This window comes from Mesoplodon bidens, assembly GCF_964165515.1.
Source record: "Mesoplodon bidens genome assembly, chromosome: X".
Classification (NCBI taxonomy): Eukaryota; Metazoa; Chordata; class Mammalia; order Artiodactyla; family Ziphiidae; genus Mesoplodon; species Mesoplodon bidens.
The window spans coordinates 122,286,418-122,306,190 of NC_138163.1; the positions used below are offsets into that span (position 1 = coordinate 122,286,418).

General features: G+C 39.8%; 1 protein-coding gene and 2 pseudogenes across 4 annotated transcripts in view; 2 read left to right on the forward strand and 1 right to left on the reverse strand.

Moving 5' to 3' along the window:
- The window catches only part of LOC308608401 (membrane-bound transcription factor site-2 protease), a 39,987-nt gene extending 26,517 nt beyond the window's left edge, over positions 1–13,470 (reverse strand). For both annotated transcript variants that reach the window (XM_081221415.1, XM_081221414.1), the window contains exons 1-3: positions 13,261–13,470; positions 10,293–10,441; positions 8,097–8,316 (exon numbers count right to left, since the gene is read on the reverse strand). In XM_081221415.1, the coding sequence (XP_081077541.1) occupies positions 8,097–8,316; positions 10,293–10,441; positions 13,261–13,335 (444 nt within the window). In that variant the 5' untranslated portion in view covers positions 13,336–13,470. The remainder of the gene's footprint in view (positions 1–8,096; positions 8,317–10,292; positions 10,442–13,260) is intronic.
- LOC308608845 (heterogeneous nuclear ribonucleoprotein A1-like) lies at positions 1,327–3,758 on the forward strand (annotated as a pseudogene). The gene is made up of 2 exons: positions 1,327–1,367; positions 2,609–3,758. The product of its transcript is annotated as a heterogeneous nuclear ribonucleoprotein A1-like (transcript).
- LOC308609488 (nudC domain-containing protein 2-like) lies at positions 13,334–18,243 on the forward strand (annotated as a pseudogene). Its single transcript has 2 exons — positions 13,334–13,573; positions 17,740–18,243. The product of its transcript is annotated as a nudC domain-containing protein 2-like (transcript).
- Positions 18,244–19,773: the final 1,530 nt, after the last annotated feature.

A 19,773-nucleotide genomic window follows, 5' to 3' on the forward strand; every position in this document is an offset into this window, starting at 1 on the left:
TGACCACTGATAGATCTTTTGTGAGTAGCCTACTCCCGACTTGTCAATTTTTTTCTCCTTAAAGTGTTCATGTTTTTCTTATTGTCTGTAAGATCACTTCAAGTATCAATTATCAATTCTCTGTGATACACATCACAGATGCATTCCCAAGTTTTGCCTTTTAATTTTATTTTGCTTTTGGTTTTTTGATATATAAAAAATTTTATGTAGTCAAATCTATCAATATTCATGGTTTCTGCCATGAGTTTTATGCATATGTCTTTCTCATTGTGTTCCTATAAATAGAAACCTGTTTTTTTTTCTTTCAAGGTCTTTTATGATTTCACATTTTAATTTTAATTCAATTGCAATTTATTTTTGTGTATAACAAAGGAATTTCACTTTTAAGCCTTTTTTAGTAGCTGAAGAGGAGATTCAAACCATGCTGCTTTCTAAATTCATTGATTCCAAGAGTCCTTTCTCTAGTTATGAAACTAGCTTTCATAGTCATCATTTTTAATGTATTCATAACATTTCACTGAATGACAGTCCCATAATTTAACCATTCCTCAATTACATATTGTGGTTGTTTCCAATTCTTCATAGTAATAAATGTTAGGATAAAGACCTTGATGAATACTCATTTTTCTGTAATTTGGAAGTGTTTCCTTAACCTAGAGTCCCAGATGTAGAAGTAAATGGTCAGAGGATATTTTTATGATGCTCATTATCTGAAGTTCTCTCTACTCAGACCCTACTAAGCAACTCTTTTCAAAAACATCAGTGTACCTTTTTCTACATATCTGCTCCATTCCCATGTTGTCAGGCATCTGTCTGTTCAGACCTGTAGTTTCCTTTTCTCTGATTCCTCTCTAAATTTATGTACTTAAGATTAATACACATACATGCCCTCTATATCACAAAGTATTCAGGTTATCTTACCTTTATTTCAAATAAATCAGTAGCCTTGATCCAATAGGATATTGATTTATTCTCTTTATTATTTCAGTGATGTAATAATGAAATAAGGTAAGGATTTGAACATGTGACTACAACCAACAGATGGTAGGTCTTATTTACTGGCAACAATACTCGACTGCCCATCTGTCTCGGCCGTGATCACACAGGGTATTAGATGTACCAAAATACTGATCTCTCAATAACATAAGAGTGCCAGGTTTTGGGGAAATAATACTGAATAAGGCTGTAGGGAATTACAGAGTAAACAGAAAGTATGTCCTCTAAGCTACAAGAGCTCATATCAAAGTCAGGAGATACAACAAACTTAAACAAAAATATGCCAGGTAGATATACAGAGGGCAGCTGACTTCTTAATGGTTCCAAAGCATGGCTCTCCTAACTGAATCAATATTTTGTGAGCTCTATGAGTAAGCTGAAAAGCAAACAGAAGAAATAATTTCTTCTGTAAATAACACTTTACCATTCAGGCAATGATTCTTTGGACATGATGCCAAAAGCACAAACAACAAAAGCAAAAATCAACACATGGGATTACATCAAACTCAAAAGCTTCTGCATAGCAAAAGAAACAACCAATGGCAGCCTAGAGAATGGGAGAAAAGTTTTGTGAACCATATACTGGATAAGCGGTTAATATCCAAAACATATAAAGAACTAACAAAACAAACAACCCCCGCCCAACAATCTGATTAAAAAATGGACAGAACTACTATTTAGTAGTTCCAAAGAAGACAGCAAAATGGTCAAAAGGCACATGAAAAGATGCTCCACATCGCTAATCATCAGGGACATGCCAATCAAAACCACAATGAGATACCACCTCACACCTGTTAGAATGGCTATCATCAAGAAGAAAAGAGACAACACAGGTGCTGGCAAGGACGTGGTAACCCTTACACACTGTTGGTGGAAATATAAATTAGTCCAACCACTATGGAAAACAATATGGAGGTTCCTCAAAGAGTTAAAAATACATCTAAGGTATGATCCATCAATTCCATTTCTGGGTATATGCCCAAAGGAAATGAAAATATTTCAATGAGATATATGCATATCTCTGTTTATCACAGCATTATTCACAATAGCCAAGATTATGGAGACAACCCAAATGATCACCAACAGATGAATGGATAAAAACAATGTGGTACATGTACATAAACAATGGAATATTACTCAGCTATGAGAAAGGAAGATATCCTCCCATTTGCAACAACATGGATAGACCTTGAGCACATGATGCTAAGCGAGATAAATCAGAGAAATACAAGTACAGTATGATATCACTTATATATGGAATCTAAAAAAGTCAAATCTATTAAAAAACAGAGAGTAAAATGGTGGTTACTGGGGATGGGAGGGATATGAGTGATGGTATTTAAGGGTACAAACTTGTAACAAGTAGTAAATAAGCCACAGAGATCTAATGCACAGGATAAAGAATACAATCAATAAAATTGTACTATAATGTGATAAATATTGCTCCAATGGCAATCATATTACAATAAATGTATGAAAGCAACTCGCTGTTCACCTTAAATTTGCAAACTGTAACATGTCAAATTTATCAAATAAAAAAATTTAAAAAACTTGTTAGCTTTCTTTCTGCCCGTGGATGCTGCCGAGTAAAGCATCATTAAAGTCTCCCCAGCCCCACTGCTGTCACGTCTAAATCAGAGTCCCCCAAAGAGCCCGAACAGCTGTGGAAGCTCTTCGTTGGTTTGAGCTTTGAACCAACCAATGAGAGTCTGAGGAGCCACCTGAGCAGTGGGGAACGCGCACAGACTGTGTGGTAACGAGGTTCCAAACACCAGGCGCTCCAGAGGCTTCGGGTTTGTCATGTATGCCACTGTGGAGGAGGTGGATGCAACCATGAAGGCGAGGCCACACGAGGTGGATGGAAGAGTTATGGAGCCAAAGAGGGCCATCTCAAGAGAAGATTCTCAAGGACCTGGTGCCCACTTAACTGTTGGTGGCATTAAAGAAGACACTGAAGAACATCACCTAAGAGATTATTTTGAATAGTATGGGGAAAAAAGTGACTGGCTGAGGCAGTGGCAAAAAGAGAGGCTTTGCTTTTGTACCACTTGATGGCCATGACTCCACAGACAAGACTGTCATTCAGAAATACCACACTGTGAAGTAAGGAAAGCCCTATCTAAGCAAGAGATGGCTAGTGCTTCATCCAGCCAAAGAGATCAAAGTGGTTCTGGAAACTTTGGTGGTGGTCGTGGAGGGGGTTTTGGTGGGAATGACAGCTTTGGTCGTGGAGGAAACTTCAATGGCCAAGGTGGCTCTGGTGGCAGCTGTGGTGGGGGATATGGTGGCAGTGGGGATGGCTATAATGGGTTTGGTAATGACGGAAGCAATTCTGGAGGTGGCGGAAGCTACAATGATTTTGGCAACTACAACAATCAATGTTCAAATTTTGGACCCATGAAAGGAGGAAACTTTGGAGGCAGAAGTTCTGGCCCCTATGGGGGATGAGGCCGATACTTTGCCAAACCACGAAACCAAGGTGGCTATGGCAGTTCCAGCAGCAGAAGTAGCTATGGCAGTGGCAGGAGGTTTTAATTACTGCCAGGAAACAAAGCTTAGCAGGAGAGGAGAGCCAGAGAAGTGACAGGGAAGCTACAGCTTACAACAGATTTGGGAACTCAACCAAACACAGAGGTGGCGGGGCCTAGTTGCTACAAAGACATGTTTTAGACCAGCGGTCCCCAACCTTTTTGGCACCAGGGACTGGTTTCGTGGAAGACAATTTTTCCATGGATTGTGGGGGGGGGGATAGTTCAGGTGGTAATGCGAGCGATGGGGAGCGGCAGATGAAGCTTCACTCACCCGCCTGCCACTCACCTCCTGCTGTGTGGCCCGGTTCCTAACAGGCCACAGACCAGTAGTGGTCCGCGGCCCAGGGGTTGGGGACCCCTGTTTTAGACAATACTCCTGTGTATGGGCAAAAAAACCCCCAAGGACTATATTTGTGACTAATTGTATAATAGGTTATTTTAGTTTCTATTCTGTGGAAAGTGTAAAGCATTTCAGAAACAAAGGGTTTTAATATAGATTTTTTTTGTACCCACGATGTTGACTGCTAAATGTAATAGTCTGAATAAATGTGACACTGAATACATGTGTCTTAAAAACAAAAACAAAAACAAAAACAAAAACAAACTTGTTAAACTGAAATAAAACCAAAAACCCCCAAAAAACCTTTTGCCATTCTAATCCTAGCAGGCAGACAGGCCAGTGATCATATTTCCTCCAAGCCTGCTTCTTTCTCTACTATCCTCTTTCTTGGCAAACACTAACCAGTCACGCAGCCTGAGAGTCATCCTTGACTTTCTCCTCCCTCCAGCCTCACATTCAATTAATGACTGAGGTCTGAGAACTCCACTGCAAAAGATGCCTTGAATCCAGCCCCTTCATTCTCCTTACCACTAATTTAGTTTAGATCTTTATAACTTCTAACATGAATTATTCCAAATGCTCTCTTAAATGGTCTCCCCATCTTTGGTGAAACCCTACTCCAATCCATTTTGCACAGACTTGTTATCTACAGATAAAATAAAAACTTCTTAGAATGGCCCTTCATAACTCAGACCCTACCTGTATCTCCCATCTTATCTCCTACACCATCTACCTTCCACCATATACCTCTTAGATACAGGTCAAAGTTACTTTATAGCTCCTTGAGGAATTATTGGTCTTTTTTAAAGGAGTAGAGCATACTGTGCACAGGCTCTGAGGTCAGTGGTGGGTGAGTGATGGACCCACCATTTACTAGCTGTGATCACAGGCAAGTGACTTAACAGCTCTGTGCCTTGGTTTTCTCATCTGTGAATCAGGGATAACAACAATACTTACCTCTAGATTGCTGCAGGAATAAAATAAAATAAGCACAAAAAACCTCACATGGGAAGCACTGCATATTAACTAGGTTTTTTTTAAAAAATTAATCTATTTATTTTATTTGTATTTATTTTTGGCTGCATTGGGTCTTCGTTGCTGCGTGCGGGCTTTCTCTAGTTGCGGCGAGCAGGGGCTACTCTTCATGGCGGTGCGCGGTCTTCTCGTTGCGGTGGCTTCTCTTGGTGTAGAGCACGGGCTCTAGGCGCACGGGCTTCAGTAGTTGCGGCACGCAGGCTCAGTAGTTATGGTGCATGAGCTTAGTTGCTCCGTGGCATGTGGGATCTTTCCGGACCAGGGCTCGAACCCGTGTCCCCTGCACTGGCAGGCGGATTCTTAACCACTGTGCCACCAGGGAAGCCCCTAACTAGGTTTTATTATTAGTATTATTACTCCCTCTGCCTTTCCATGTTATATGGTTCCCTCTGTTTCTGGCATGCTCAACTGCCATCTTCCTTTCCCAGGCTATGTGGACTCTCCTTCCCTTCTCCTCTACTCTCTTCCCAGTGCCAGGCACACCTCAGCAGGGCTTGTCTTTGTTCCTGCAGCACCTTGTACTCTGTCCAACTGTAGAAAATCATAGCAGCTCTCCCTCTAGACTAAAAGCTCTGTAAGTGCTAGGATTGGATTTTGTTCCCTGTATAAGCAGGACTAAGCACAAGGCCAGTAGGCAGACTACACTCAGTAAATGTTTGCTGAAGAAATAAATCATCTCGTCTGAGGCCTCACCCACCTGAATCCTTTTAACCTCTAAGAAAGAGCTATTACCATAGGAGAGATTCTTTATGTTTTGCTACAAATGACTTGTAATCTTCCCATAGTGCCCCAGCTAGTAGAGGCCACAAAGAGATGAGTTAAAAAAAATATCTGTCCATCTTGAATAGACATTTTTCCAAAGAAGACATACAGATACCTAACACATGAAAAGATGCTCAACACTGCTAATTATTAGAGAAATGCAAATCAAAATCACAATGAGGTATTATCTCACACCTGTCAGAATGGCTATCATCAAAAAGTCTACAAATAACAAATGTTGGCGAGGATGTGGAGAAAAGGGAACTCTTGTACACTATTGGTGGGAATGTAAATTAGTGCAGCCGCTATGGAAAACAGTATGGAGGTTCCTTAAAAAGCTAAAAACAGGACTACCATATGATCCAGCAATCCCACCCCTGGGTATACATATGAAAAAAACAAAAACACTAGTTTGAAAAGATACATGCACTCTAATGTTCATAGCAGCACTATTTAATATAGCCAAGACATGGAAACAACCCAAGTGCCCATCAGACGAATGGATTAAGAAGATGTACTTATATATATATATATATATATACATATATATACACACTGGAATATTACTCAGCCACATAAAAGAATGAAATACTGCCATCTGCAGCAATGTAGTTGGACGTACAGAATATTATGCTTAGTGGAACAAGACAGAGATAGACAAATACTGTATAATATCACTTATATGTGGAACCTAAAAAATAATACAAATGAATGTATATGCAGAACAGAAGCAGACTCACAGATATAGAAAACAAATCTGTGGTTACCGAAGGGGAAAAGGAAGAAGGGAGGGACAAATTAGGGGTATTAACAGATACAAACTACTATATAGTTTGTATATTTGGAATGAAGTGAGAGAGTGGCATGGACATATATACACTACCAAATGTAAAATGGATGGCTACTGGGAAGCAGCCGCATAGCACAGGGAGATCAGCTCGGTGCTTTGTGTCCCCCTAGAGGGGTGGGATAGGGAGGGTGGGAGGGAGACCCAAGAGGGAGGAGATATGGGGATATATGTATAGCTGATTCACTTTGTTATACAGCAGAAACTAACACACCATTGTAAAACAATTATACTCCAATAAAGATATAAAAATAAAATAAAATAAAGTAAAACAGGTAAGTAACACGGATATACTGTATAGCACAGGGAATTACACCCATTATCTTGTAATAACCTACAATGGAATTTAATCTGCAAAAATACTGACTCACTATGCTGTACACCTGAAACTAACATAATACTGTAAATCAACTATACTTCAATTTAAAAAAAAGTCACTAACTCATATAGTCTATTTCATTAATAAGAACACGATTAAAAACATAACATCCATGACTCACAGAAATGGAAACTATTAACGTAAAAAATTTAAAATTGAAGTTAGTCAGTGGTAAAGCACCCTTTCAAACTCTGGAAACATGAATTGATAAGGTATTGGTGTACATATGTGCTTTAAAGTGGGAATTATTTTAAGTAGCTTACAGTCAAAGGAGTACAACTCAGCACATTATTCTTCATATCAAGAAATCAGTGATCATTCAAAAGGTCTTTTACCTTTAATTAAGAGGATATTATTGCTTAAGAATCTGAAAGCCATGAAGAAGGGGAACATTTTGCATAGGATTAAGATGCAATTTATTTCTACATTATAGAGATCTTAAATCAGTATGCTTGTTCCTTGACAGTAACAATTATTCAACACCTCAAGAAAACAACATGAATTACCAAGTTAGGTATAAAACAAGCTACAAGTTATATATTTTACAACACAGGGAATAGAGCCGATATTTTATAATAACTATAAACGGAGTATAACTTTTTTTTTTTTTTTTTTTTTTTTTTTTTTTTTTTTTGCGGTACGCGGGCCTCTCACTGTTGCGGCCTCTCCCGTTGTGGAGCACAGGCTCCGGACACGCAGGCTCAGCGGCCATGGCTCACGGGCCTGGCCGCTCCGTGGCATGTGGGATCTTCCCGGACCAGGGCACGAACCCATGTCCCCTGCATTGGCAGACAGATTCTTAACCACTGCTCCACCAGGGAAGCCCGGAGTATAACTTTTAAAAATTGCGAATCACTATATGGTACACCCACAACTTATATAATATTGTACAGCAACTATACTTCAATTAAAAAAAAAAACCTTGCACTGAAAAAAAAAAACATGAATTAAATTGAATACTTGTGTAATTGTTGACAGTCTTAGTGGTGGTCCATTTGTTCTATTATTACTACTACTACTACACATTGCAACAATTCTTTGCTATACTCTTACTAATGATTTTGTTTAAGCAAGTAATTTTTGAGAAATTGTGAGACTTTTCATTTATTTCATATTTATATTATGGATAGGAATTATGCTATCCAGAAGAAATTTCTTATATCTATGTTTCAACAAAGCTACTTAAAGCAATAAGAAGGCACTTACCACAACTTGTAGCACCTGTTCGTTGTGAAGTGAGGAAGAGGAAGAGGACGAAGAGGAGGAGGAAGAAGAGGAAGAGGAGGAAGAGGAGGAAGAAGAGGAGGAAGAATAAGAAGAGGGAGAGTCAGCCATCATTTGGCCTAAAGTCTGCATCAGCGTTTTCCCCAGGAGAAAAAAAGAGCTGAACATGGCAATTACACCAAACACCATTCCAAAATTGAACCTGTCAAGAGGAAAAAAATTACATAAATGTAAAATTCCTCACAATTCATGGACTAAAAAATTCATTAACCAGCCACCTTTTATAGCTTCAAAACAATGTCTAAAAATTTCAATAACTCTGCTTCTTTTTCCTACTTGAAGTTCAGATACTTGACTGAAGCATGGGCACTAGTCTCTTTAAGCAGTTATAATTTACAATTCTCTCATAACTGAAGAGGCTGAATGTTGTTCCCAATAAAAAGTTTGTTTCCTCTCATATTTTTTGCTCATTTACATAGCATTGTTTTGATCTTGTTCTCATGTAGTTATGAAAGCTCTTTCGACATTATAGACATCCATTCTTTTTCATCTACCAATTCTTTTGTTTGCATTTTATTTTACTTGAATTTTGTAATGAGCTTAAATAGTAACATGGTAAAACTTAACAACAGTTTCTTTCTTCTACTGTTTTAATAATTAGAAATCACTCCTCTATAGTTGGGAATAATCTATTACATTTTCTAACTTTTTGATAAGTTGTGTTTTTCAAGGCACTTGTCCATTTCATCTAAATAGTCAAATTTATAGGTATACAACGGTTCACAATAGTTTCGTTTTTCATTTTTTTTTTTTTTTTTTTGCGGTACACGGGCCTCTCACTGTTGTGGCCTCTCCCGTTGCGGAGCACAGGCTCCAGACGCGCAGGCTCAGCAGCCATGGCTCATGGGCCCAGCCGCTCTGCGGCATGTGGGATCTTCCCGGACCGGGGCACGAACCCGTGTACCCTGCAACGACAGGTGGACTCTCAACCACTGCGCCACCAGGGAAGCCCTCACAATAGTTTCATTTTTCAAAATGAGTCTCACTCCATTCTCTCACTGCCAAGGGCTTGGGTTCAATCCCTGGTTGGGGAACTAAAATCCCAGAAGCTGCATGGTGTGGCCAAAAAATATATAAATAAATAAAATAAAATAAAATAAAACAAGTCTCAGAATCTATAGTAATGTTTCTCCTTTCAATTCTGATTTTTAGTTATTTTGTTTGCTTTTTTTCTTGATCAGTCATGGTAGGGTTTTATTAATTTTATTAATCTTTTCAAAGTACCAATTTTTGGCTTATCTGATTTTCTCTACTGTATACTTTCTATTTCACTGATTTCTGTTCTTATCTTTATTGTTTCTATTTTGTTTGCCTTGATTTGCTGTTGCATTTTCTGCTTTTTGATGACCTGATTGTTTATATTTAGCTCTACTCCAGTTGGAGCTAAATTTTTAACAAAAAGGAATTTCGACAAAGGCCCCCTACTGCCATATTAGAAATTCTGTCAAGTACAGAAACTGTCAGTCTCTAGGGTGTCCCAGAGATCACTGTAAACCTCCTAACCATAAACACTATAAACCATGATTTTAAAAATATTTTAAATTAAAGGGATATGCCTGGCATAGCCAGAGGGCTCCAGGACCCTGCTGCTGTAACCTGGCTGGCCATTTTCCTGATTGGTTTGTGTGTATGCCTTACTGGATGGTAAGTATTTTAAATATCCTTGCCCTGGATGGGTATCACAGAAGAATTATAGAGGAAAGCCTGCAGACTTTTGGGAGCCCTATGACTCCCAGGACCCTTGTTTCTATGTGTCATGATGGGGGAGAGAATTCTCCAGGATTATTTTCCTGGTGGAAAACGCTCCATATGCTTTTTGCCTTTCTATTGGTGCATAACTTACACAAAGTGCCTAAGTCTGAAACATACAGCTCACTGAATTTTTACATATGTGTACCGATGTATCCATCACCCAGATCAAGACATAGAACCTTGATTTTGAATGCATGCAAAAGCACAATGATGCAATCTCATGAATCTTTATAAAGCCAGAAAGTTTTTACATTGTCAACATTTTAAAACTCAATCAATTGAAAATGATGGAAACAGTTCATTTAACAAGTATTTCTCATGATCACAAATGACTAATTTAAACCAAAAAGAGAAAATAAAGAATACCACTGGTAAAGCATCCTTGCTTTCCGCCGTCCCCAACTGTAAAATGCACGATTGAAAACAGCAGTCTGCCATCTTATGTGAAAAGGGGAGATGCTCACTCCGTTGTTTTCCAGCCAGTCTTCATAAGAATGCTTAAAATACACAGATGACTAAGAGAGAAAGAAAAGTTCCACATCACTGAATTTTGAAGAATAATTTATAAGGTTTAAGAAAATAAAAGTGTTTTCTACAGGAAAGCAAGATACTGACTAATCAAATGTTTATAATTTTAAAGCTTTATGTTTATTCTTCAGGATATTAAAGTAAGAGTCTTGGATTAGCTTATCTGCTGAAGTCAGGGTCTGGCAAACTACGGCCCATGGGCAAAAAAGTTTGCTGACCTTTGCTTAGAACATCATTGTCCAACAGACATATAATGTGAGCTACAAGTGCAAGCCACATATGTAATTTTTAATTTTCTAGTAGCCGAATTTTAAAAGGCAAACAGAAACAGAGATTAATTTAAATGTATTTTTAACTCAAAATATCAAGATATCATTCAGAATATAATATACTGAAACACCTCACATTGTATTTATTTACTTACGCATTAAGTCTTTGAAATTCAGTGTCAGCTTTACACTTACAGCACATCTCTATTCGGACTAGCCCCATTTCAAATGCTAGATGGCCACATGTAGTTAGTGGCTACCGTACTGGACAGCACAGGTCTAGAAGCCTTGTTACCAGAGAAAGAGGTCTTTTGTTGTAATTAAAAAAGACCCCCAGCCAATCCAACAGAGGGGACAGGTTAGCTGGAATTGGTGCTTTCTATCCTCTTCTGAGCAACAACCCTAAGAAATTAGGCTGAATTTGACCATGAAAAAGTACAAAACTTATCTAAAGCCACCTTGGTCTCAGTAACTTCTTACATTCTTCACTGTTGGGGAGACAGCTGCTTATACGCAGCCTAACAAAGAGTTTAATCTTTAGGGAAGTTTGAAGTCCTTGAGTAATGTAAGATTTTGGATAACATAAGGCTGTTTTACATACACTGCCTCTTACCTCTTACAGTAAGTATGGTTAAGTATTTTGTCATATAGATGCCCATCCATTTGAGAAACTTATCTAGAAGGATATTTCAGCCCTATCACAGTCATAAAATGACCTGAGTCTGAATATAGGTATCTGTTTGCCTTTGGATCCATAATGCTCTCTGCTCTCAATCTTCAGGTGAAGTTATTAAAACTGCTTGTCTTCTAGGACTTGGAAAAGGAGAGTGACACATCCCTCCAGGTGTCTACTGAGGAAATCCTAGACAAACCAAGAGTGGAACAGCAGACCAAGTTAGAAGCAGAGAAGCTGAAGGTGCAGGCTCCTAAAACCTGAGGTCTCTCCATTCCCCAAGCGGACACTCTGAATGAGAGATCGGTCTTTCGCTCAAGGAATAGTGCTCTCTTAGCGAGTTAGGAGCTGTTACTGAAATTAAAGTGACATCCTGATCACCTCACACACTGGACCAGAGACTATAGAGGTTTGAAAAATTCTTTTTATTTTGGATTTTTGTCACACATGCAACATGAAGAAATCATGTGGCTTTGTTTTTTCCAAACAACAAAATCACTGTTTAAACAAGCAGTGGCCTGTACTGCTCATGACATGCTAAGCACTGTGCCAAGTATGTGCAGAGAAAGCACCTGGGGATCTTATGAGGATGCAGATTCGGATTCTGTGGGTCAGGAATGAGGCCTGAGATTCTACATTTCTGACAGGCTCCCAGATGATGCCAAGCGCTGCTGGTCCGTGAATCTCAGGTTGAGTAACAAGGCTCTATGTAGATGAATTAATGAAATCCTCTCTATAATCTCAGGAGAGCTTTACAATTATTATGCCTATTTTAAAGATGAAGAAATGGAGAAACAGAGAGTAATTTGCCCAAGCTCTCAAGGGATAGGAAGTGGCAGAGCAGAGCTCTAAGGACTGCTCTAAGGATTGAAATGTATAATCTCCTCACTTTGCAAGTTTGAATGCAACAAAAGTATCATTTTGCTGTTAAGCCTAAACCACACAATACTAAACTACAGTATTCTATTTAAAACAGTATTCATAGCATGAAGGTTTTACTAGGCATGACTGGAATTTTCATTAAATATTTGAGAATTTACATGATTTTATTCCACGCATACAATACTCCCACCCCCAATATGCAATTCCGAAAGGCTGCCTGAAGCATGTGGTCAGACAACTGTCCATAATATCTGCTACCCAAATAAGAATGGACCGTGCACCCAGGGTGTGTGTGGGGGGCGGGGGTGGGAGTATTAAGGAGGGTTAGTGTGAAGAAACGGCATCTAAGATACAAATTAGAATTCGAGTAGTCAGAAACTAGTTATCTAAAGCCTTGCTACTTTTAAGTATGGTCTGTAGATTGGCAGTATTGGTAGCACTTGGGAACTGGTTAGAAATGCAGAATCTTAGGCCCCCGCCCCAGACCTGCTGAATCAGAATGTGCATTTTAACTGGAACCCCAGATGGTCATAAGCACTTCAAAGTTTGAGACCACTGATGTAAATCACAATCATTCCAATACCAGTCTCTGGAGGGTTGTGGCCTTAAAGACAAAGAGGGCAAACAATGTCTTTCCCCGGAGGATATTTTATTTCCTCCAAGGTGAAATGCCGCGGTGTTTGGCAGGGCCCCGGCCCTCCCGAACCCACTACCGGCGCCTCCCGGGCAGGACCCGAAGGCTGCGGGGCCTGCAGAGCCCCGCAATGAGACTGCGGCGGCTGCGCAAGCCGCCACACCCCTCCCGCGGCCAGCCGTGCTTTATTTACTCCATGGGACCGGGCGCCACGCGGAAGCCCGTACGTGGGTTCCGGTCGCACGGCTTTCAGCCCGGGAGGCACAAGGCAGGGGAAGAGAAAAGGCCTAGGACCTTGCGCCCGGGCCCTGGCACCGCGGGCTTGGGCCTTAGGCCCGAGGCCCTCACCTTCAACACCAAGTCGGTCAGGTAGACGGCAGTCCAGCCGCCCACCACCACCACCACCAGCGATACCGGAATCATGGCAGCGGCGGGGGCAGCGGAGGAAAGGCGAGCGCCGGCGTCCTCCCTGCGAGCCGCAACCAGCCGGCCTCGCGGCGCCTACAGCCCCAACATCTGCGCAGGAACCCAGCTGCCACCGGCTCCTTTTTCGTGGTGGCGTCGTTTCCTTCCGGATCCTTCTGGTGGGTCGCACGAAAGGCAGTGTGCGCACCGGAAAAGGGCGTGGGGGCTTATTTTCGCGGGGCACTCGGGCGTCGCTGTCTAGGCTGCAGCTGCCAGTCCTCTAGCGATTTCTTAGGCTATGGCCCTCCCTGCTGTCTGCTCTCCATTCTCCGGTTTTGGTCTGGGGTTTGCGGTTCCTTTTAATCTAGTCGGGGGTAGGATAATCCCAAATAATAATCGTCTCCGCCGCTCAGACTCCGTCATAGGTATCCAGATTTAAGTTAATCATGTTTATTCGTTCTTTTTAGTGAAGCGTAATTTACATATAGCGAAAACATAATACAGATCTCAACTATTTCGATGAGTTTTGATAACGATATATCTGTGTACCCTAATAAAAATAGAGAACATTTCCATCTCAGAAATTTTCTTCGCTCGCTTCCTGGTTAATCCTCTCCTCGCCCTCCCATCACCCCTTTTCTAATTTTTAAATCTTTGTGTAAATAGAATCATACAATAAGTACTCTTTTGTGTTCGGCTTATTTCGTTCAACATGATTTTTTTGAGCTTTAGGATCTTTTCTCAACCTCTTCCATTATAAAATTTGAGATTGGTGCTACATTAAAAAAAAAGTTCTGAACATCTGTACATATTTTTTGTTGACGTGTACCTGATTATATATTGACCTGGAGCAGTGGTTCTCAACCTCGGCTGTAACATTAGGATCACCAGGGGGCTTTAAAAATTCCTGATGCCCGTTCTGTAGCTTAGACCACTTGAATCAGAATTTCAGAATGAGATCCAAGCATCAGTATTTTTTAAACTCAGGTCATTCCATTGTGCAGCCAAGACTGAGAACCACGGAAGGAAAACTAGTATTTATGGAGTTTTGTTTGTTTGTTGTTTCTTTGTTTTTTGCATTCTCTTAAGGCCCAAAGTTATTTAAAAGTTATTTGTTTTTACTTTTCTGGAAAATCATCATTAGCAATAGTAATACTAATACCGAAATATTGAGAACATAATACTAGCTTAAGAACAAGTATCCCAAATAAAACTGCACCCTCAGCCTTCTTCAAAGTAAAAATATAGTGTCATACTAGGAACCTGTATGACAGATACTGTTACTCATTTGCCTCACTCTCCCATACTTTTCCTAAAGTTTTAATAATTTAGCACCATATCTCCCTAGCTTCAAGAAACCTTATGACTCAGTTTTACATCTTCTTGCCTATATGTGTGTATATGTGTTGTTTTAAAATGTTTCAATTTATTCTGGACAAAGCTAGGTATAATTATAAAAGTTTATATTCAAGCACCCTGTGACTCCACAGTTTTCCATGTACAGGTATCCCGAAAGCATTAGTGCAGTTTTAGGTTTTGATACCTTCAGAAGTATAAATGCCAAAAACTTGCAAAAAGCATCACTTGAAAATTTATTGAAATTTCTTTTACACTATTTAATTTGGTGAATTTTGAGTAATTTTAAATTTCAAATTTTTTAGTCCCCCTAACTGAGGATGGCAAACGTTGACTGAAACAAAAAACTGAATTACATTTATTATTCAAAAATTCCCGGGCTTCCCTGGTGGCGCAGTGGTTGAGAGTCTGCCTGCCGATGCAGGGGACATGGGTTCGTGCCCCGGTCCGGGAAGATCCCACATGTCGTGGAGCGGCTGGGCCCGTGAGCCATGGCCGCTGAGCCTGCGCGTCCGGGGCCTGTCCTCCGCAATGGGAGAGGCCACAGCAGTGAGAGGCCCGCGTACCGCAAAAAAAAAAAAAAAAAAAAAAAAAAAATTCCCGAGACCTAAGAAGCATGAAAGAAATTTAAATAATTTTATTTTTCAAGTGATGTTTTGTGTAAGTTCATAGAGTTTGTACTTCTGAAGTTATTAAAGCTTAAAACTACACTAAGACTATTGGTATACTATTGTATTTGAACTGACCTTTGTTTGCTCTTGTATAATGACTGTAGCTTTTAACACTGTTCTTTCCTAGGATGAGAAAATTTACTTAAGAATTAAAATGTCTTCTCTTTTGTTAGCCTGAAGCCTTGTCTGGACCACTTGCTGGGACAAAAACCAGTTACTGTGTGGCTGATTACCCAAAATATGTAGGAAATGAGTTGATTGTGTTTTTCTGTTCCCAACCTAAAATTTTACTTGTTCAGCTGACTTGGTGTTCTCATCAGGGACCCAGCAGTCAAAACAAAACACTGAGTAGAATCCTGCTGGTTTCTGGAATTTATCGGTAGTGGAAGCCAGCTGGTGGCAGCAGAAGAGACAAGACCTAGGATGCAAGGTGGCAGCAAAAAACACCTGTATTCCATAAGATCAAGGTATTCTTCCTTAGAAGAAATGTGACCTAATTTACAAATAGTTTCAGGTTTCTGTCAAGTAACTATCTTGAAGGACGCACAGCCAGGCTTTTATTCATATGATTTTTATTTAGTATTTTTTTTTAGAGGGGCACCAAAAATACATTTTGGCTGAATGCAAAACAGCTACATGTTAGGGACTTCCCTGGCTGTCCAGTGGTTAAGACTCCGTGCTTCCACTGCAGGGGGCACGGGTTCGATCCCTGGTTAGGGAACTAAGATCCCACATGCCACATGGCACGGCTGAAAACAAACAAACAAAAACCAGCTACATGTTAAAAATCAATATTTGGCTGAAGCGGAATATCACTATTATAAACTTCTGAGATACCAGAATCAACATGAAATATAAAAATTAGATAATATTAATTTTAAAATATTATAATTTTGCTGTTAAAATGTAAGTATTCAGATTTTTAGAGTTTGACATCCCCTTCAGGAGTATTTATTTCTCATCAATGTAAGCTGATAGTTTGCTTCTGGGGTCATTATACTATATGTTTATGACACTAACTTACACCAGTCAGGATAAGCTAGGTTATGCTTAGGAAATAAGCCCTAAAATCCCACTGGCTTAAAATGAGAAAGATTTATTTTTTGTTTGTGCTGCATATCCAACAGGGGTTGGTAGACTGATGGAGACTCCATTTTATCATGCCCAGTTCTCAAAGTGAGGCTCAGGATTTAATGCAGCAGAGAGAGGACTAGAGTGTTTACCACTGGCTGTGAAATGCTATGGCCCAGACATGCACACGTTCCTTCCACTCCAGCTTCATGAGCCAAAACTAGTTAAATAGCTGTTCCTAATTTAAAGGGCAGAAGCAGTGTAATCCTCCGTATACCTAGAAGTAGAGAAGAATATACCTGGAAGTAAACAGTAGTGCCGTCTACCACATAAATAGATGCTCTCTTTCATCTATGGAGGGCAGTGTAACAGAAAATGTTTGGTTAGTGCTGCCATTATGGGATACTGCTAGTATTGATGCCGCCACAAAATTATTAAGCTTTCCTTTCTCTTTAATAGGAAGTGACTAAGATAAAGGCTCATGTCTGTTTTTTTTTTTTTTTTTGGCCGCGCCACACGGCATGTGGGATCTTAGTTCTCCAACCAGGGATCGAACCCGCACCCTCTGCAGTGGAAATGCTGAGTCTTAACCACTGGACGGCCAGGGAAGTCCCTCATCTCTATTTTATATCCTCAGCTTGGTGTGGTTGCTGATGATGGTGCAGTTTGGTTGAAGCAGTCCCACAGACAGAAGCTTCTAGTCCCAGGTTAAGAAAATATTTTTTGAATCTTTTCTGAAAGTATTATCCACGCTTATATTTTTTACTCCAAATATACACACACACACACACACACACACACACACACACAATATTTGCCTGCAACTGCTACTTTACACGGTCATGTGAATAAAATTTGTCCTTAAACCTTGGTTCTAAAACTGTGGCAAAGGAGCAATACAATTGGCCTTCAGGAAACCAGTCATCTGGGTTTTTCCATTTATATTTCAGTTTCATTTCATGTACACCAGTCTCAGCATCTTCCTGGAGTAGAATGATAAGAGAATCTTTTCAGCCACTGTCATGTAAGAAATACTTGTACTCTGAAATCATCAGTTTGATTACTTCTTCCTCAGGTTCCAGAAAGCAAAGTATTTTTCTCTGCAAGCAGTTTTAATAAGTTAAGATACATTGTTTTCATCTAAAAATCGTGTTATTTTAGTTTTGCTCTAGATGGCTTTTAAACACGTAGTAGCTGCTATTCCATCTTGTTTAAACATCTTGTTAAATATATGACAAGGCGATTCAAAAACTTTTGGATGGCCACCGAGGCCAGGAGGCGACTGGAGTGCGTCAGCCCCGTGTGAGGAGCGCTGTGGGGCCAGTGGTACCAGATCTTGGAGGAGGTGTTCATTGAAGTTCGGGTGTCTCCAGGCACTCGCGCTCAGGATATCCAGTGCGGCCTGCAGAGCCGGCATGTGGCGCTGGCCGTGGGTGGCCACGAGATCCTCAAGGGCAAACTCTTTGATTCTACAATAGCTGATGAGGGAATCCGTGGACTCTGGAGGGTAGAAAAATGGTCCGTATTGTTCTTACAAAGAGAGATGCAGCAAATTGTTGGACTTCTATTCTGGAATCTGAGTATGCAGCTGATCCTTGGGTGCAAGACCAAATGCAGAGAAAACTTCCAGAAAGAAAATCCTGGTTTTGACTTCAGCAGAGCAGAAATCTCAGGAAACTACACTAAAGGTGGATCAGATTTCTCAAATCTTGAGAAATATCTGTGAACTTGCTGCATTTTGTGGATCCTAGCAAATGTTGCCAGCTTAATCAAAGGAACAGATTATGTGGTGGAAGAAAAATGTGGATGCCTACAGTTAACAAATTGCAAAATATATTTAAATATGGTTCTGAAAATTGCATTCAAATATGATTTACATAGGAAACAAATACTGTAGGAACTATTCTACTGATATATGGTAGCTTTTTTTTTGGACTCGTTTTTGCTCAGCATGAACTTTCATATGCTGCGGTTTACTAATTTCATATTTACCCTGTATTTTTAATACAAAAAACTTTAGGGTATAGATCATGTGAAATGACAGGGTGCCTTCAGGGAAAATTAAGTTTTTCTTTCAATAAGTGTGATGCAGGAATAATGTTCAATAAACTTTTCTAAATAGGAAAAAATAAATAAACCTTGGTACATCATGTGTTTTTGTCTTTGACTGAAGTACGAGGCAGTGGCCCACTATCTTTCTGCTTATAGACAGTTATAATTGCTTTCGGATTACAGTACTGAAGGTTATATGAGCAAAACACTGTATGCTTATGATTCCTAAATCACTCTTAGCCTTTACCATGTTTGTTCTATTATCCATAACAACTGACACATTTTGAAACTGATTTTCCATCCTATAAGTATTTCTTCAGTCAGAATGCATTATGTTGATAGCTGTGTGAGGGAGGCCTCAACAATCTCTCAACAATTGAACAGAATCAGAGTTGAATTCATTATTAATCTGTAATACTGTTAGACTTAAATATGACTTATAGTCGTTTTTGCATATCCAAGTGTCTGATGTCCAAGATATAGTGGCGCATTTAATACTATTGCCTTTTTGTTCATAGCAGAATACAATTCAGGAAGTTTTTCAATACCATATTTTCTAGAAGGAACTTAACAACTAGGATTTATAGCTTCAGCAAATATGAAAAATCCATCATCTTCAACTACTGAAAACAGTTCATAGTCTGTAGCAGGAATTGTCAAATTATGGCCTGGGGATCAAATCCAGCCCTCTGCCTGTCTTGTAAATAAAGTTTTATTGGAAAACAGCCATGCTCCTTCGTTTGCATTACCTTTGGCAGCTTTGCATCACAACAACAGATCTGAGTAGTTGTGACAGAGACCTAATGGCCCACAAAGCCTAAAATATTAACTGTCTGGTCCTTAAAGGAAAAAGCATGCTGGTTTGTGGTCTGTAGTGATACTGTCAATAAGATTTTTCTTTAACTTTAGCTTCCCTAGACATGGAACTATAAGGAATTCTCTACTTTTTTTTTTTTTGGCCGCACCACACAGCCCTGACCAGAGATCGAACCCGCGCCCCCTGCACTGGAAGCACTGAGTCTTAACCACTGCACTGCCAGGGAAGTCCCAGGAATTCTCTTCTTAAAGCCTTCTCATAAAGTCTATTATTTTGGACTTCCAAAGGCAAAGTTGAGGGGAAACTAAATCCCAAATCCCAAGGCGTAAACTAAACATAAGTGCATCCCTGTTATTTAACTCAGCAGGCTCTAAAATTAATCTCTTACTGCTTCTCTGAGCATATTTTGATTTCCCTCTTATTTGTAGATGATAGTTCTATAGAGCATAAAATTCTGGACTGAAAGTTGTTTTCATTCAGTATTTTGAG